Source organism: Myotis daubentonii, chromosome 17, assembly GCF_963259705.1.
Source record: "Myotis daubentonii chromosome 17, mMyoDau2.1, whole genome shotgun sequence".
NCBI classification, from domain to species: domain Eukaryota; kingdom Metazoa; phylum Chordata; class Mammalia; order Chiroptera; family Vespertilionidae; genus Myotis; species Myotis daubentonii.
In genome coordinates, this window is record NC_081856.1 from 18,877,454 (window position 1) to 18,894,773 (window position 17,320).

General features: G+C 40.6%; 2 protein-coding genes across 15 annotated transcripts in view; one reads left to right on the plus strand and one right to left on the minus strand.

Annotated features, from left to right (window-relative positions):
• ARFGEF1 (ADP ribosylation factor guanine nucleotide exchange factor 1) overlaps positions 1-9,600 on the plus strand; it is a 104,096-nt gene extending 94,496 nt beyond the window's left edge. Inside the window, exons 34-40 of one of the 3 annotated variants that reach the window (XM_059672969.1) lie at positions 806-938; positions 3,765-3,904; positions 5,217-5,385; positions 6,190-6,378; positions 6,696-6,834; positions 7,529-7,646; positions 8,177-9,600. In XM_059672969.1, coding sequence (XP_059528952.1) covers positions 806-938; positions 3,765-3,904; positions 5,217-5,385; positions 6,190-6,378; positions 6,696-6,834; positions 7,529-7,646; positions 8,177-8,341 — 1,053 coding nt within the window. In that variant the 3' untranslated portion in view covers positions 8,342-9,600. The remainder of the gene's footprint in view (positions 1-805; positions 939-3,764; positions 3,905-5,216; positions 5,386-6,189; positions 6,379-6,695; positions 6,835-7,528; positions 7,647-8,176) is intronic. The other 2 variants (XR_009449669.1, XM_059672968.1) reach the window with 2 other exon arrangements.
• Positions 9,601-10,636: 1,036 nt separating this feature from the next.
• The window catches only part of CSPP1 (centrosome and spindle pole associated protein 1), a 100,887-nt gene continuing 94,203 nt past the window's right edge, over positions 10,637-17,320 (minus strand). For all 12 annotated transcript variants that reach the window (XM_059672972.1, XM_059672980.1, XM_059672979.1 and 9 more), the window contains 3 exons: positions 14,410-14,519; positions 13,222-13,360; positions 10,637-11,421 (listed from right to left, as the gene is read on the minus strand). In XM_059672972.1, the coding sequence (XP_059528955.1) occupies positions 11,210-11,421; positions 13,222-13,360; positions 14,410-14,519 (461 nt within the window). In that variant the 3' untranslated portion in view covers positions 10,637-11,209. The remainder of the gene's footprint in view (positions 11,422-13,221; positions 13,361-14,409; positions 14,520-17,320) is intronic.

The window sequence follows — 17,320 nt, forward strand, 5'->3', positions numbered from 1 at the left end:
TGCACTCCTACTTGGTCCCCTCCTCACTGACCTCTGGTTGTGGGTTCCTTGGATGACAGAACATCCTTCCCTAAAACTCACCCTTAAAAAGCTTCCCTGAGCTCAGCCTGCACAGAGCTTGCAGGAGTCTGTGTAGATTCCATGACAGTTCGTGGGTCTGGTTGACTACTTTTCCCCCACAGTGAACTTAGCATTTTTATCTCTTGCTTTTGGGTAGTGTCAGGCCTAAGCCTGGCAGTCAGAAGGGAAGCTTTTCGCTTAAAGACTATTGGCTCTGTCAATGGATAGGTAATTTTAAATAATTTTCTCTCATTGCATCTGTAATTGCAATGTGTAGAATGTCATTTTCATAGGGACACAGTCTATTTTTAAAAAAACAAAAACACAGCATAATAGAAACTATTTTTCTTTTCTTTTATTGATTAAGGTATTGCATATGTGTCCTTATCCCTCCATTGCCCCCCACCCAACTCCCGTTCATGCCCTCACCCCCCTGGTGTCTGTGTCCATTGGTTAGGCTTATATGCATGCATACAAGTCCTTTGGTTGACCTCTACCCTTACCCCCACCCTCCCCTACCTTCCTTCTGAGGTTTGAGCATCTGATCGATGCTTCTCTGTCTCTGGATCTGTTTTTGTTCATCAGTTTATGTTGTTCATTATAATCCGCAAATGAGTGAGCTCATGTGATACTTATCTTTCTCTGACTGACTTACTTCACTTAGCATGATGCTCTCCAGCTCCATCCATGCTGTTTTTATCTTAAGCTTTATTCATTGTACTTATAATGAATTTTTTTTTGTTAGGATACAATATCACAGAAATCTGTAGATATCCATGATTCTATTCAACCAAGATCTGCAGATAATAGACAGCAAGCAACATTGGCTTCTGTCTCTACTGTGAATGAAGAAGCCAACAAAATTAAACCTTCAGCAAGTGAGTTATTTATACTCTTAGTAAAACTAAATTGTGTGTTTTGTTTGATGTAGGAAAGGGATGAAATTCGCTTGTACTTTTATTAGTAACAAATACACTGTAACTGATTGTATGGTCACTTCATTACTATGTTCGCTCCAACCTGAACTTCCCAGGATAGACAGGTAGATACTCCCTTGAGTAGGATCAGGAACTCTGCTAACACCTGCCGTACCAGTTAGTGTTTGTGTTGAGCCTATGAGTCTTCCCTCTCATCCCCTTCTTTCATGTCAGCCCCATTTTTTTCCTGCAAAAGTAGGGCCTGATGGGCCCTCTTCTACTCATCTCTGAAGGGAGGTAGTAAGGGCTGAGGGCTTCCAAAGCTGGGGCTCCCGCTCTGAGGAGCAAGCCCTCCTGCGCTCTGCTGCCCCACACCCATGTCATCTTCACTCCTCTCCTCACCTTCTTAGGTCTTCAATTTTTACTAAATAGGTTAAATTTTGTTTCCTGAAGGAAAATTACAACACTGAGGAAAGACTGCCTCCTCCTTAGAGGACAATAGGACAGCTTTAAAAATCGCTTTTTAAAATTGAGAAGAAATTCACGAAACGAAAGTAACCAATTGAAAGTGAACGATTCAGTGGCAGTTAGTAAATTCACAATGGTGTGCAGTTGCTACTTTATCTAGTTCCAAAGCATTTTTTATCATCCCAAAAGACAACCCCACAACCATTATGCTTTTCCTTCCTATTTTCCCAGTCCTCAGCCCTGGCAACCACCATTCTGATTTCTGTGTCTGTGGATTTGCTATTCTGCACATTTCATGTAAATGGAATCATACAGTCTGTGACCTTTTATGTCTGGCTTTTATCTAGCATAATGTTTCAAGGTCCAGCCACATTGTAAAGTAGATCAGTAATTCCTTTTTATGATGGAGTAATTGTCATTTTTGTGGATATGCCACATGTTATCCATTCATCTGTTGATGGGCATTTGAGTTTATTCTACCTTTTGGTTATCATGAACAAGGCTGCTTTGACTGTCTGTTTACAAGTACTGTTTTTAATTCTTTTGGGAATATACCTAGGAGTAGAATTGCTGGGTTATATGATAATTCTGTATTTAACTTTTTGAGGAACCACTGAAATATGTTCCATAGTGGCTGTACCATTTTACATTCCCACCAGCAATTCCAATTTCCCTCATCTTCACCAAAATTACTTTTTTTAGTGTAGCCATCCTAGTGGGTGTGACGTGGTAGCTCATTGTGGATTTTATTTGCATTTCCTTAATGATTGATAATGTTGAGTAGTGTCTTTTCATGTGCTCATTGGCCATTTGTATATCTTTTTTGGAGAAATATCTATTCACGTCCTTGGCTCATTTATAGTTGGGCTGTTTTTTTTAGTTTTTGAATTGTATGAGTTTGTTGCATGCTCTGGATACTACCCCATATCCGATACATGATTTGCATTTTCTCCCATTCTCTAGGTCATTTTTTCACTTCTTTGATAGTGTCTTCTGTTACACAACAGTTTTTAATTTTGATGAAGTCTAGTTTATTTTTTTTTCTTTTGTTGTTCATGTTTTTAGTGTCATAGCTAAGAATCCATTAACAGGTCATTAAGATTTTCCTCAATGTTTTCTTCTAAGAGTTTTATACTTTTTAAACTCGTAAATATAGATCACTGATCCATTTTTAAAAATAGATTTTTATTTATTTTAGAGGAAGGGAGAGGGATAGAGAGAAAAATTGATGAGAGAGAAACAACAATTGGCTGCCTCCTGCACTCCCCCTACTGGGGATCAAGCCTGCAGCCTGGGCATATGGCCTGACCATAAATTGAACTGGTGACCTCTTGGTTCCTGGGTCAACACTCAACCACTGAGCCACACCAGCCAGGCTATTCTTGTATTATTAGTTATTCTTGTATTATGTATTTTCCCATACAAACAAGTATAAACCTACTTTTGCAACTCTTACTAGTAGTATATATTACCATCAGAGGAGGAGGACAAAGGGAAAGCCCACCTAAATGTCTGAGTTACTTTCTGTTTCCTTTCTCATAAAATGCCCTAAAGATATTTAAGTGACTATTTTGCTTTCAAAATATCAGGCAGCAATTGTCAGGCAGAAACCACCATTGCCATGAACCAGGAGGTCAGTGAAATGGAAAATTTCTTTTATGAATATGTGTTAGAAACATTGTCCTGTTGACCAAATTCGTTAGGCTAGAGGGAGGTAGCCATGTTACAGTTCACCTGGGCACTGTGGAAAACACTTGTTACTTCACGATTTGGTTACTTTTGTAGTAACGCACTTAGCATAACTTTTTATAGATTTCTTTGCTTATGGATCCTTTTGAAGATATAAGGTCATTTGAGCTACAACTCCTAACATGGTTCCAAATAAAACATGCACTTTGGTTAATCCACAGTATTGCTCCATTTGTCAAAATTTTTGGCTATCTCTCACTTCCTGTCTTACAAGTCTAGTTTCTGTTGTTTTTCTTTTGGTGTAGGTTTGTATATTACCTATATTCAAAGGCCAAACTTGTGCTTACAGTAAAGGTTTAAGTTTTAGCTTTTAATTCATTGTTACATTTTGTTAAAAAATAACCTGCATTTTATTTAAAAAATGAATTTTTTCTGGGTTTTCTAAATATTGATTAAACTTTTGCTGAGTAGTGCTTATGTGAAAAAGCAGTAAGTATATCCTTCTCACTATGATATGTGCAAGTTACCTTCATACATATTATGTTCCCTTAGCATTGTAATATCGTAGAAATGATAAAGGATTCGAAATAATTTTTGTTTGCATGTGCATTGGGGTGGGTTTCCTCACAGAATATCCAGAACAAAAACTGTTTGCTGCCCTGTTGATTAAATGTGTTGTGCAGCTGGAACTCATCCAGACTATCGACAACATTGTGTTCTTCCCCGCCACCAGCAGGAAGGAGGATGCGGAGAACTTAGCTGCAGCCCAGGTGAGGAGTGGAGACAGTCTGGGATTCAGAGCCGAGGTCGAGCTAGAGATGTAATTTGGGGGTGGGGGTAGGTCTTTATCACATTGATCTCATTTTAAACCATGGGCCTGGATGGCATGACCCAGGTAGAGTGTGGTCAGGGATTGAGCCCTGGAGGCCTCCATGGTTTAGCTGCTGGTGAGGCAATTGGTAAAGAGCCGGAGACCAAGAACAAGGGTGACATGAGGAGACCTGGAAGCCAAGTGCAGAAATGTCTTAGAAGTCCTAAGTTCTGTCCAATTCTCAGTAGGTCAAGTAATTTTCTGTCTGAGAATTGCCCTCTAGCAATTTGGTGGACTTTAGTGACCTTGACATTGTGTTTAATTGTGATATTATTATACTGGGTACAAAAGAAGAGAGTAGTTGAAGACAGCAAATATTGGTAACTCTAGGGGTACAGAGAAATGTGATAATAGCTGGAGGAGAATGAAGGGGTGAAGAAAAGGGTGTCTTTAAGGTGAGCAACATTGCAGCATGTCCTCCGATGAGAGCTCTCCGGGAGAGGGACAGCTGCTGGAGCAGTCTCTTGAGTGACTGCCTGGAGATGGACCCTAGTGCGAAGACCCCGGGGGTTGTCTTGGTTAGAAGCAGACAGCTCATGCATTATAACAGGAATGCAAACAAAGTGAATGGGTTATATGTAAATGTAGGAAGGCGGGTGGGAGTTTGTGGAGATCTGATAGTGCTGGTTTCTCATTTAGATAGGAAGAAAAGCCATTCACCAACTGAGTTTGGGAAGAAAGCTTTAGTTACTTGAGAGAAGGGAAAACAGGAGTTAGTGTCCAGGGAATTGGACGAGGGACGTGCCAGGAGGATTGATGGGCAGCATCCACTGAATTTAAAGATAAATCAGTCCGTTTCTCTCCAGTTAGGATTAGCATGTGGGAGCAGACATGGAAGGCAGCTTTCCAAACAATTACTGTGAGGAGGAGGTGAGGGGCTGTGCAAGGGAATAATTATCATCACATGGACTCCCACCTGGTGAAGAGAAGTGAGGACCTGAGGGGCGAGGAAGAGGGAGGGGCTGGGAGAATGTCTGTAGGGTCTGGTATGAGCAGAGCTCTGGGAGTCAGGAATCAGGAGGATCGTGCTTGGGGACTAGGGTGCATGCAAGGAAGATTCTGGAAATCAGGCAGCAAAAGATGGACCTTTCCCCATCTTCTGTTGAGATAGAACAGATTAGGTTCTGTGGCTGCTTGTAAACCGTCTTTGGGAAGCACTGATGTCTAAAGTCTGTGACTCTGTGTGCGCTCTGGTGGTTTGTCTCCCAAAGAGAGATGCCGTGGACTTGGATGTTCGAGTTGACACTCAGGACCAAGGAATGTACCGCTTTTTAACATCACAACAGCTTTTTAAGCTACTGGACTGCTTATTAGAGTCACATCGATTTGCAAAAGCATTTAATTCCAACAATGAACAGAGGACTGCTCTGTGGAAAGCAGGTAAGCCGCACAGTCCCATATCCAATGTTCACTGTTAATGAATGTGCACCACACACTTCCATTGCTCAGAACTCACTGACTGTCCCGCAGATCTGTGCATGTCACTGTTTAACTTCCACCTTAACAACTATAATAGGAAGGCATTCTGCCAACCAGGTCTTCCTGTCAGGTCTTCAATAAATTAACTGCCTGGGTTTATTTGTTTCCCCTTGTTTAGTCGACTTTTATTTGATTGAGTTGACGAGTCATCTTTCATCTTGTTTCCCAGCGTGGGCCTTCCTATTGACACTGTCAGCAACGGAAATCTGCCCTTTTATGAGAAACAGTGGGCGTGAGGGTCCCGAACACACAATCTGGCATATATTCAAATGACTTCTCCATATAGGCCTGGGCATGACCATATCTCAGAATGAAAGTGAATGGTTAAAAGTGGGAGGTATATTTGTTTTAGAACATGTTGGAATTTCATTTTCTTTAAATCCTTTATTGTTGAAAGTATTACATATGTCTCTTTCCCCCACTGACCTCTCCCCTCCCACTCCTGAATCCCCCCTCTAAGCTTTATAATTTACTGACATTGCCAATTTTTTATTTAAGAACTAGTTACTCAGTGCCTATTTGGTGTAAAACAGTGCTGCCGGGAGTGGGGGCGGCCGAATCTGGCAGGAAAAGGAAGGTGACGTTTACTGCATGTCACCTGGAGAGTGGTTGCTTTACATTTGAGGTTCTATGTCATCTAGAATGTCTAACTGCTGGTGAAGCCCTGGCTCTGTCCGTCCTCTTCTCTTTACCCCCCAACTGCAGGAAAGAGTGGTCTGGCCTTGCTTTTTCCCTTCAGACCATCTTGTTGCCATCGTTCTACTGGGACAGCTCCTGTAAGGTCACCAGGCCCGTTTCCACATGCACTTGGCCCTTCGTACCACGACCTTGAAAACAGTCCCTGTGGTCTGCTCTGTTCCACGGGAGCCCTGCTGTGCTGCACGGGGCTTCCAGGTGCATTTTCATTGGGAGAGTTCCCCTTTCCCAGCCAAGTGTGGTCTTATATCTCCTACCCCCAGCTTGAGAGGGAAAGAAATTGTAAACATAGTAATGACCTTCACATCGGGCGCCTTCAGCCAGACTTGGTCTCCACCTTCTCAGTGTGACTTCTGTCCGTGGGCCACCTCGAGGGCGCAAGGCTCTGGGCGCCGCTGCTGTGACTTAGGTAGCAGATGTGATGGCTGCACACACAGAATGTGCTGCCATCCAGGCTGCAGTACCTTTATGTAAGACACTTTCCCAAATTCATCCCAAAACTCCCCTCTCTGCAGGCTTCAAAGGCAAATCCAAACCCAACCTTCTGAAGCAGGAGACGAGCAGCCTGGCCTGTGGGCTGCGCATTCTCTTCCGGATGTACATGGACGAGAGCCGGGTTAGCGCCTGGGAGGAGGTCCAGCAGAGGCTTTTAAAGTAAGACTCTTGGCTGAGTTTCTACCTCTCACCTGTGTGGCTGCATGGTACAGGGCAGGGCAGGGCCACCAGATTCGCACGTGGGCGGAGTCCGCAGCCAACCCCACGGCCAGGAGCTGCGGGACCACCCAGATAACACGGGGCCAAGGCAGAGATTGTGATAATTAAATGCAGTCTTAGAGGAGTGTGCTTTTGCACAGTTGGTGACATATGAATGCGTCCTGCCTGTTCCTGTTACAGGACAAAGGAGAAAGTTTTCTCTCAAAGTTTTTACAACTTTATATTCTAGTTTTTAGGCTTTTTTGTGCCAGAGAGCTCATTTTTTTCAAACCAATCATTTGTGAAAGGGAAAACCTGCCTGCACTTCATTTGAAAAAATATTTGGAGGTGTTTTTTTTTTTCGTGTTACATTTTTGCATTCTATTTTTATTTAATGACAACTTAATATTGTCTTTAAACATTTCAATTCACATTAAGGCTAAAACATCCTGAAAGACTACCATCATCTGAATAGTATTTTTGTGTGTTCTTGGGGAACAGAAAGTCTCAGCAACCAGTTAAAGACTTTTCCAAACTATATAAAAAGGTCCTAATAGTCAAATATTCGCTATCCTCCATGTCTTAGTAGTTCTTGCTCGGTGAGTGTGCCAGCAGGTGTACGAGCACGTGTAAGAGTGAACCTTTTCTGTTGCAGTGTGTGCAGTGAAGCACTGAGTTACTTCCTTACTCTGACATCAGAGAGTCATCGGGAGGCCTGGACTAACTTACTGCTTTTGTTTCTAACAAAAGTTCTGAAGATAAGTGACAACAGGGTAAGTGTGAGACTGCGTACCCAGCCCAGCACTTCTGGCTCGATAGAGTCAAACTCTGAATATGGGATGTATCATCTTTGCCTGGAGACTGTATAGTTTATATTGCAATGTTAGGTAGAATTTCCCCAGAAAATTAAATTTTTATTTAACAAAAGATGGTTTCAATAACTGATACGTAGCTTATAAAAAAACCGTGGTTCCTGCTGGGCCTCCTTTTCTTACCTGGAAAAAAACAATGATAAATACTAAAAGTTTGTCAAATTTATCAAAATAAGATAGAAACTAAGTGACTATTTGTATGAAGTGAGTCTTGAAAACCTCTGGTCTTTCAGTTCCATAGTCAGCACATCAGTGCTTCACGCAGACACCTGTGTCCATGGTCAGTGCTCGGCCCAGTGATTTGTCTCCAAAGGGAGTTTTAGTCTACGGGCATACCACCCTGAACGCGCCCGATCTCGTCTAAAGGGAGTTTTAGGTGGTGGTTTCGAATGCAAGCACTACTAATGGAGAAATTCATTTTTCCCTCCCAGTTCAAAGCTCACGCGTCATTCTACTACCCTCTCTTATGTGAAATTATGCAATTTGACTTGATTCCTGAACTTCGTGCTGTTCTTAGAAGATTTTTTCTGCGAATTGGAGTGGTTTTTCAGATATCACAACCACCTGAACAGGAACTTGGACTGAACAAGCAGTGATGGGGACTTAGCGTTTTTCGCTTGGCGTTTACATCCCTCTGATCTTTAAAAGGACCCTGGAGCTGAGATTTCCTACCTGAAAAATGGTTTCTCTGAATTTCAGTGTCTAAGGGTTACTGACTGGTAAAGTGCTTAGAACTAGAACTCAGTCTTGCAACGCTCCAGCCCTCTCCGTGATGGATCCTGTGTCATGTTGAGCAGAAAGCCCATTTCCAGTGTCAGCTCTGCTCACAGGTCCTTGCCTGGCCTCAGAGGCAGGGAGAGCCCCACATACTTTTGGCAGGTGTGGAAGTGAAACTTACCCAAAGAACTATAGATGTAAAGATTTGAACTTCTGTAGGAAGTACAACTCAGGAGAGCTGTATTTTGAAGGATAAAATGTTTATAATTGGGGAGTGGGGGGAGAAGAAATTATTGTTCATGGTAAAAGATATTTAGCAACTATGGTATTCTTATTCTGAAATTTTTGCACACTCAGGCTACCTGAGATACTGGTAATCATCCTTCTGTGAAAAATGTACAGAGACGACGCAGGTCTGTAATATAAAAATCTTAAACATGATATAGTTCTTGCACTGTTTTCTTTATTTTCTTATTCATTTGCTAAATACCTATACTATTTTGTCAAATGCACTAAAAATTTGGGTTTAACTTTTTGTCTTTTTATTTTGTGGGGATTTTTGTTTTGCCCTTTTCGGGGGGGTTGATAACTTTGAAGGATTAACATGCCCAGAAGCTGTTGTGGCTGATACTTGTCATGATCAACAACAACAACAACAAAAAAGGGTAGAAAATATCCCTACTGACATAACTACCTGTAATATACTTCTCTTAGGGCTTTTAAAGATGAGCCATTAAAATAGAATGATCCTTCATGGACTGAACTTGAATCACTGCAAAATGAATCTAGGCTGCTGTCACTTTTTCTTTTGGGTGGCGGGGCTTGATGTAGATTTTATTCTGTGTACAGAACTTAATGTTGAATATATTAAAATAACTCTGGCATGGTTTGGGGAGGTTAGATTTACTGGAAATGTATTCATACTGTGAATTGTGCTCTGATGGTTAAAAATTACAAGATTGTCAAGCATTCCGTATTAACAGTGGATGTAGAAATTTTTTCAGATGGATAAAATGTATATGGTACAGATGTAAAGTTTTCTATGTAAAAAATTCTGTACAACTTTCTGTACAATATTGATTCTCATCTGGCATATTCTAATCAGGTTATAGGTCAATAAAGTTTTTGGATTATTTCATCAGTGCAATCAAACCTGTGTAATCCACAGCCCCATGTTTCATTGTTTTGTTGTTTTTTGTTTTTTTTTTATTCAAAAGCAAATAACTAGGAAAAAGCTACTTTCTGCCAGAACTACAAATTCAATATTTAGTTCTGAAGTTTTCTTTCTAGCTTCTGGCATTAGATTCTCCCCCACACCCTGCTTTCTCAACCATAGGATATTAATAATTTAATATTTTGTATATTTATTGATTACCCAGAATAATGCTACACTATTTTAGTGAAAAGACGCAGTAAAGTTTCTGTTGGGGCAGTTGTGTGGTACAGCGGTGCATTATCAAGAAAAATGTAATGTGTCAAGAAGATCATTTATTTCTAAGCTTGTGCTAAAAAACAGGTAAGTGTTCAACCTTTGCTCTCACACCTCTCTTAGACAGCGAGTAGTCACTGAACTATGTATTTGTAAGTCAGCAATATGTATTACCCCGAAGATGGAGCCCTGTTCCAGCTGAGCTGGACACTGCAGCTGGGAGCCACCATGACCTTCCGCCTCTTTGACAGGTAAGTGTTTCAAGTAACCTGGCAGTTTATTATTTCATGGTGTAAAGTATCAAGCTTCTCCCTAGAGGAGACAGAGGCCTTCATCTAACTTTCAGATGAAGAAATAAGAAGAAAAAATATTTATAGTAAAATAAACAGTGGTTAGATTACAAATCAAGATTTACATGCAGCTAAATTTCAAAGTTTAAGAAATTTCACACGAGGTAAACGTATCTGATCTTGCCTGCCATTGTGTCAGTGGAAGGAAGTGTGAAGCAGCAGTGACTGCACTGTTCTCTGCTGTGTGGTAAAGACGCTAAATCATTGTTTCTCAGAATTTAAATCTTTTTTAGAGGTACCTCTCATGAAGTGATTAGAAAGACGGAGTCACTTATTCAGGGTTCATAGTGGCACAGCGAGGATTCCAGTCCATCTTTCATCCAGGGTGCTCCTGCCTCTCTCCACCTTCTAGAACACCTTGTCTAGAAACCTCAATTCCAGTTAAGAAATGGACATTGGTAATAAAAATAATTTATTTCTATCAAGAAGTAGTTAAATCAGTAAACTTAATCCCTTAATTGGCACAAAAATAGAGGCAGAAGGATGTAACATTTAGTGCATGGCTCAGGAATAAAATCAATTATGACTCCCACCATTTATACTGAACCAGTAGCTATAAACAACATGGAAATCTGATTCTGTCATTACGTAGCAACTGGAATAGTGACCGCTACAGCTAATGTATTTACTAATGAATTATTTCAATAACAAGTGCACATATAACAAGTTATATGTACATTGTTAATACACTTGTTTTATTCATTCTACTTTACAATAATGCACATATGGTAGTTGAGTTCATTACCACCCTGACTTATGGCAAAAATAATTCTATATAACTCTACATTATATATAAATTAATCATGGCCTTTTATTTCTGTACATAATATACATTATATACATTACCTTATACACAGATAACATAAGTAACTTCCAGGTAGGGGTCAAAGTAGCACATATTATTAAAGGTTCAGAGTTAACATCCCTTTTACCTTAGAAGGCACTGCTGGGTCCAACACAGGTTTATTTTAACCATGTGCAGTAGACAGGCCCTGCCAAGTGAAAGCGCCTGGTTTTCCAGGAACTTGCTGGTGCTCTCGGTCCAGTTGTTCTGCCATGAACTGCTTCAGCGTTTCTGAGGTGCCCGGGCGAAGCCAGGGTTCAGTTGCTACAGAGTTTGATCCATCGTCACCCACATGCTTCATGAAGTCATCAGGGTCAATTAGTGAACTCTCGTCATCTAGAGGAAGCAAGAGAAACGTTACTCAGGTGGGTGCCAGGCAGGTGATGTGAACACAAATCTATACAGCTCTGCATTTCTCCACAATGTTAGGTTCTAAGCTTAGTTTTGTCCAGATACCCCTCACTTTAGAGGTAGGAAAGCAAACCCAGGGAGGGACCCAATTTTATGAAACAGAAAATGCAACTGAAAGTGACTCCATGGTACCAGCACCATCCCAAGCTCAGCAGCAGGGGCCGCAGCCACGTTAATTTGGCATAGGAGTGTGGGCCATCTTACTTGGTGTCACCTTCAACTAACTTTTTTATTTATAAGGTTTAGGAAGTTAAGTCATTTCAGGAAAGCACTAGACGGGATTGAAATGACTTCCATTCCACTCCTCTGAGACAGAGCTCTTAATTTGTTTCATTCTTTAATTGCATTGATAGGACTCAACTTCCACATCTACATTTTACTTACAAATATAACAACAGGAAAATCTGTCTTCCTACCCTCTGATGTTAATTTCCTTTTTTTTTTTTTTAATTACATCTCCTGGTCAGTGAAGGAGTAGCCCAGCAAAGGGACCTGTGCAATTTAATCCACATCGTACCAAAAAGCTCCTGTTTGAAAGGACAATGTTAAAAGTTTAGCAGTGGAATACCTTCGTAAAGAGTAAATTCTAAAAATGCTGTCTTCTCAATTTAAAAATATCCTTGTTAAATATTCAACTTATTGCTTCTAAAAGAAATTGAGGCATAAGAAACTCACAATACAGTTAAAAGAAAATGCTTTTTAGCTAAAAAGAAAGCATTGCTTTCCCACTGTTCCATGTTTTTCCAGGTATGATATGAATACTCCATCAGTTTGCCATGTTTGCTGATGTTTGTTACGGAGTTACCGTCAGAACACATGACACCCTGACTGCTAGACAGAGTGTATGAGTAGTTTTAAATTAACACAGTATTAAAGGTAAGATCTAAAAATATCTTAAGACGTTAAGTGCCAAGCGTGTTTTGTCTTCCTTTCCATTGAGTCCGTGATATCTGATTTCACCGATAAGCTGGCGGCACCAGTGACTGACCGGCCCGGACGGGAAGGATAGTGTCAGTCACCGGTGACTGACATGGCGCTTAACACCTTAAGAAAATTGCTAAAGGACAATTATTGTAATGTAGCTTCACAGACTAAAGAAAATTGTCCGAATAGATCACTATCTGCTAAAGCTAATAATCCAGCAGGTCTTGTGTGCTATAAAATCGTCCCATTATCCTAATGACTAACATCAGCATTGAAAAGGTGGTCCAGGCTGGCAGAGGAGCATGCCAGTTGCCTAAGGAACTGTCTGTCCTGCCTGCCTGGCACCAAAGCCCAACATAATGAGAAGACTAAGCTTTGATGGGTCAAAAGGAAATAATTAACAAGGCTACTTTGTGTCCAAAATACTGAAAGCCAAGTAAAAAGGTAAAATCGTTTTCTTTGTAATACTACCAATTTATAATGTATGTGTAATCTAAAAAAACTAAATGTTTTAAGTTAATTTCTGATATTCTCTCACTTCAGTAAGGAAGCATTTTCCCTTCTGAAAGCAAAGCCTGCGCATCTTTATAAGCAAAAGCTTTGTTTAGAACCCACTCAGAAAAGGGTACCCCTAATCTGATGCAAAATTAATCCCGAGTCCCGGTTTTGCAGGATGTGTGATAGAGGCCCCTTGATTTCAAACTCATTCCCTCAGTTCCCCAGCCATAAGGGAAAGCTGCCATGTAAGCCTGTTAGACTCCTTACAGAATCTGCTATACGCCATTAAAACTGGCCACTTACCTGTATTAATAGGTTTATTCTGGAGTTCATTCAATCTTCGCATTCGTTCTTCATTTCTCATTCTAATCTGATCAATATTTATACTGGATACAGATTTTAAAGAGAGATCATCTGGTGGTATATTAGGAAGACCGTTATCCTGCAGTGAGAAAACAGAACTTCAGAAATGAAATGATCATTAACATGAAACATGTTCAAAATTAACAGGTGAATCAAAACATGTTTTTGCCCTTGATAAGTACACAGTGTGATGAACAAAATAAAACAAACGAAAACCTAACATTTACATTCTAACTCTTGGTGTTTATCCATGCAGGCTCAGATGAAAGTACTGTGTTTGTGATAACAGAGACACTGCCACACTGGACAAAGGTGGACCATAGTTACCATGTAACCCAACAACTCTATTCCTAGGCATACACACACGAGAGGTGAGAATATCAAAAAACTTGTACACAGATATTAAAAGCAGTATTCATAACAGACAGAAGTGGAAACAACCTAAATGTCTATCAGGTGTTGATTAAAAAATGTAGACTATCCATAAATGAAATATTACTCAATAAAAGGAATTAAGTCCTGACAAGCTATAACTTAAATGACCTTTGAAAGGAAAAAAGCCAGTCACAAATGATCATATATTGTATGCTTTCATTTGTGTGTCCAGAAAAGGCAAATCTGTAGACAGAAAGTAGATTAGTGGTTGATAGGAAAACAAGTCTTGCCACGTGGTAAAGCTGTGCATACATATGATCTAGTAACAGCATTTGTCATTTGGTCAGGGTCGTCTGCATGTTTTATGTGACCTTGGAATGTTATCTATATAACAGGTTTTCCAATAAATGGTATCACTTGCCTCCTGTGCCTTCTCAGAATTCCATATATTCTGCAGGTGCAAGGAAGGAAACTAGGGTAAGGAATTATTTATAGGGCAGAGATCCTGTGCCAAGTACCAGGCTTATACTTATAGCCACCCTAGGAGATAGGAAAATATTACTTCAAAGAAGCCAAGGCAATGAGTTCAATGACTTGCTCAAGGTCATCCAGCTATTTGGTGGTAGAGCCTAGATTCAGATCCATGTCCATATTACAGAGCAAGTACCTTTATTTATTGGACCATGCCAATTTAGGATGGGCCAGAACCCAGACCTCCTAAACGGAAAAAAGAAAAGGGTATTCCATACATACAGAGGCCAGTCCTTTCCATTTGCTCCTCCTGCGCTCCCTTGCAGAGGGCAGCTGTGGGGGTGGAAGGAGGGTGTCCTCTTCAAAGGCAGGATATGTCTCACCATACGCACCTAGAAGGACCACACAGGGAGAAGTCCATTTCAAATCTTTTCACTCATCTAAACCCAGACTGGTTCTTACTGGCTTTAAGATGTTATTTACATATAACAAAACCCACCGACTATAAATGTACGTAGTTCCATGATTTTTACAGAATTGTGCAGATGTCATTATCTAGTTTTAAAACATTTGTCACCTCAGAAAGTTCCTTTGTGCTCGCTGGCAATCCCTTCCCACTCCTGCCTGCCCAGCTTTCACTCTTTCCCGGGACTCCACGCGAGTGTAATTATACAATGTAATAGTTGCCTTCCACTTGGCATGTGTTTGAGGTTCATCTATGTTGTATCAGTAGCTGATTCTTTTTCATTGTTGAATTGTAAATACTCTTATCACATGGATATGTCACATTTTATCAATGTATTCACCAGCTGATGGACATTTGAATTGTATCTAGTTGGCAATTATTAATAAGGCTATTATGATCATTCATGTACATATCTTTTTTGTGGTCATTTTTTCATTTCTTTGGAGTATTTTCCCAGGAGTGAAACTACTGGGTAACTTTACATTTAGCCTTTTTCAAGGAACTGCCAAACCATTTTCTAAAGTTGTTCCACCCATTTTACATTATAAGAAAGTCATAGTTTCCCACATCTTCACCAACGTTTGGTATTGTCAGTCTTTTTTCTTTTTTTCCAATTACAGTTGGCATTCAATATTATATTAATTTCAAGTGTACAGCACAGTGATTAGATATTTATCACAAGGAATGTGACTGCTAGATGGTATGGTAAGAGTACATTTAGTTTTGTACAAAACCACCACACTGTCTTGCAAAGTGTCTGTACCATTGTGCATTCCCACCATCAACGAGCGAGAATTCCTGTTCCTCCACATCCTTGCCAGCATTTGGTGGTGTCCATTTTGGCCGTTCTAACAGGTAGGTAGCGGTACCTCATTGTTGTGTTAATTTGCATTTCCCTGATGACATGATGTAGCGCATCTATTTATATGCTTATTTAACGAAGTGTCTGTTTGGATCTCTTGCCCATCTTTTAACTGGGTTATCATTATCCTTATTGATGAGCTTTAAGAGTGATTACGTATTTTGGATAGCACTCTTATCTTTTCCAAATATTGCTTCCCAGTCTGTGGGTGGTCTTCTCATTCTCTTGACACTTCGACAGAACATGAATTTTTAATGAAGCCTAGTTACCTCTTTCATGAATTGTACTGTTGTACCTAAAAAGTCATTGCTAGACCCAAGTTCTTGTTAGTTTTCTCCTGTTATCTTCTTGGAGTTCTTGTAAGGCCCATTTTAGTTTTGTGAAGTGTGTAAAGTCTGCATTTAGATTCTTTCTTTGCATGTACTGTGGTTCTAGGCACCAATTGTTGAAAAGACTGTCTTTCCTCAGCTACACTGCCTTTGCTCTTTTGTCAAAGATCAGTGGACTATACTTGTGTGGGTCTGTTCCACTGATCTATTTGTCTATGATTCTTTTGCCAGTACCACACTGTCTTGACCACTGTATCTTTATAGGCAGTCCTGAAGTCCGGTAGTGTTAGCCAAACACTTCTGATCTTCAGCGTTGTATTGGCTCTTTTCAGTGTACAGGTCTTTCGCCTTCTCTGTTACATTTATGTCTAGGTATTTTATTCTTTTTGTTGCGATTGTAAATGGAATTTTCATTTCTTTTTCTCATAATTCACTGCCTATAGAGAAACAGACTTCTGTATACTCATTTTTTGTGTCCTGCAACTTATTTATGGTTGATTCTAGTTTCATACCATCATGCTTCAAGGAGATGCTTGGTATGATTTCAGTCTTAAATTTATTGAGGCTCACGTGTCTCAACATCTGGTCCTATCCTTGAGAATATTGCATGTGCACTTGAGAAGAATGTGTATTATGTTTTTGGATGAAAAGTTTTATAAGTAGCATTTAGTAAGCTGATAGTCAGAGGTCTCTCTTTTGCATTCAGTAAAGAGTGCTATAGCATACAATTTTGATTTATTTTACATGCTCTACCGTGTGCAGGGTCTGAGCTCATGCAGAAGTCTCTTTATGGGAGCTCTGGTGCCAGACAAGTCTGCCCTTCAGGTGTATCATTGTGGAGCTGGTTGGATGGTCTGGAGTCTTAGGAGGGGGCTCTGCAGAAAGCCATGTTCAGCCACCATTTGTGCCTGGCTTGGGGCCTATGGTGGGAGCTACCAAATGATCTGCCATTAGTTGCTACTTGTGCTGGGATTGGAGGTGCTTGGGAGAGGCTATGCTGTGAATCAAGGCTGGCTGGCACTAGGCTGGCGACCCTTTGGTCGGCACCATGATGTGAGTTGAGGCCAGCTACCATGGTGTCAGTCCTGTAGCTGCTTAGTTTAAGCTACATTACAAGCTTGCTGCAACTTATTCCAATTTTGGGGCCACTTAGCAAAAAGTACAGGGCACAGAGGCTAGCTGCTGCACTCCTGGGGTTTTGTGTACCTTAAGGGATTTTAGGAGAATTCACAGTGAAAGCTGAGAGAGGTCACTTATGTGGAGCAGCTACTGTTAAAGGCTTCAGCAGTACAAGCATGTTGGGTGGGGCGAACAGTACTCCCAGGTTAATGGAGAGCTTAGGTTGGTGCCTGCCCGCTAGGTTGGAGGAACACTCAACAAAGGAACAATGTGCTTGCCCATACTTCCTTTCCCAGGCAGAGCTGCCTTAACCCCTATCCCTTCTGCCCTCATCCTAAAGCGAGCAAATTCAAAATGTGGGAGGAGGCAAGCATGGCCTTTACCTACTTAACCATTTTGACTAGAAGTCCTTCCTAT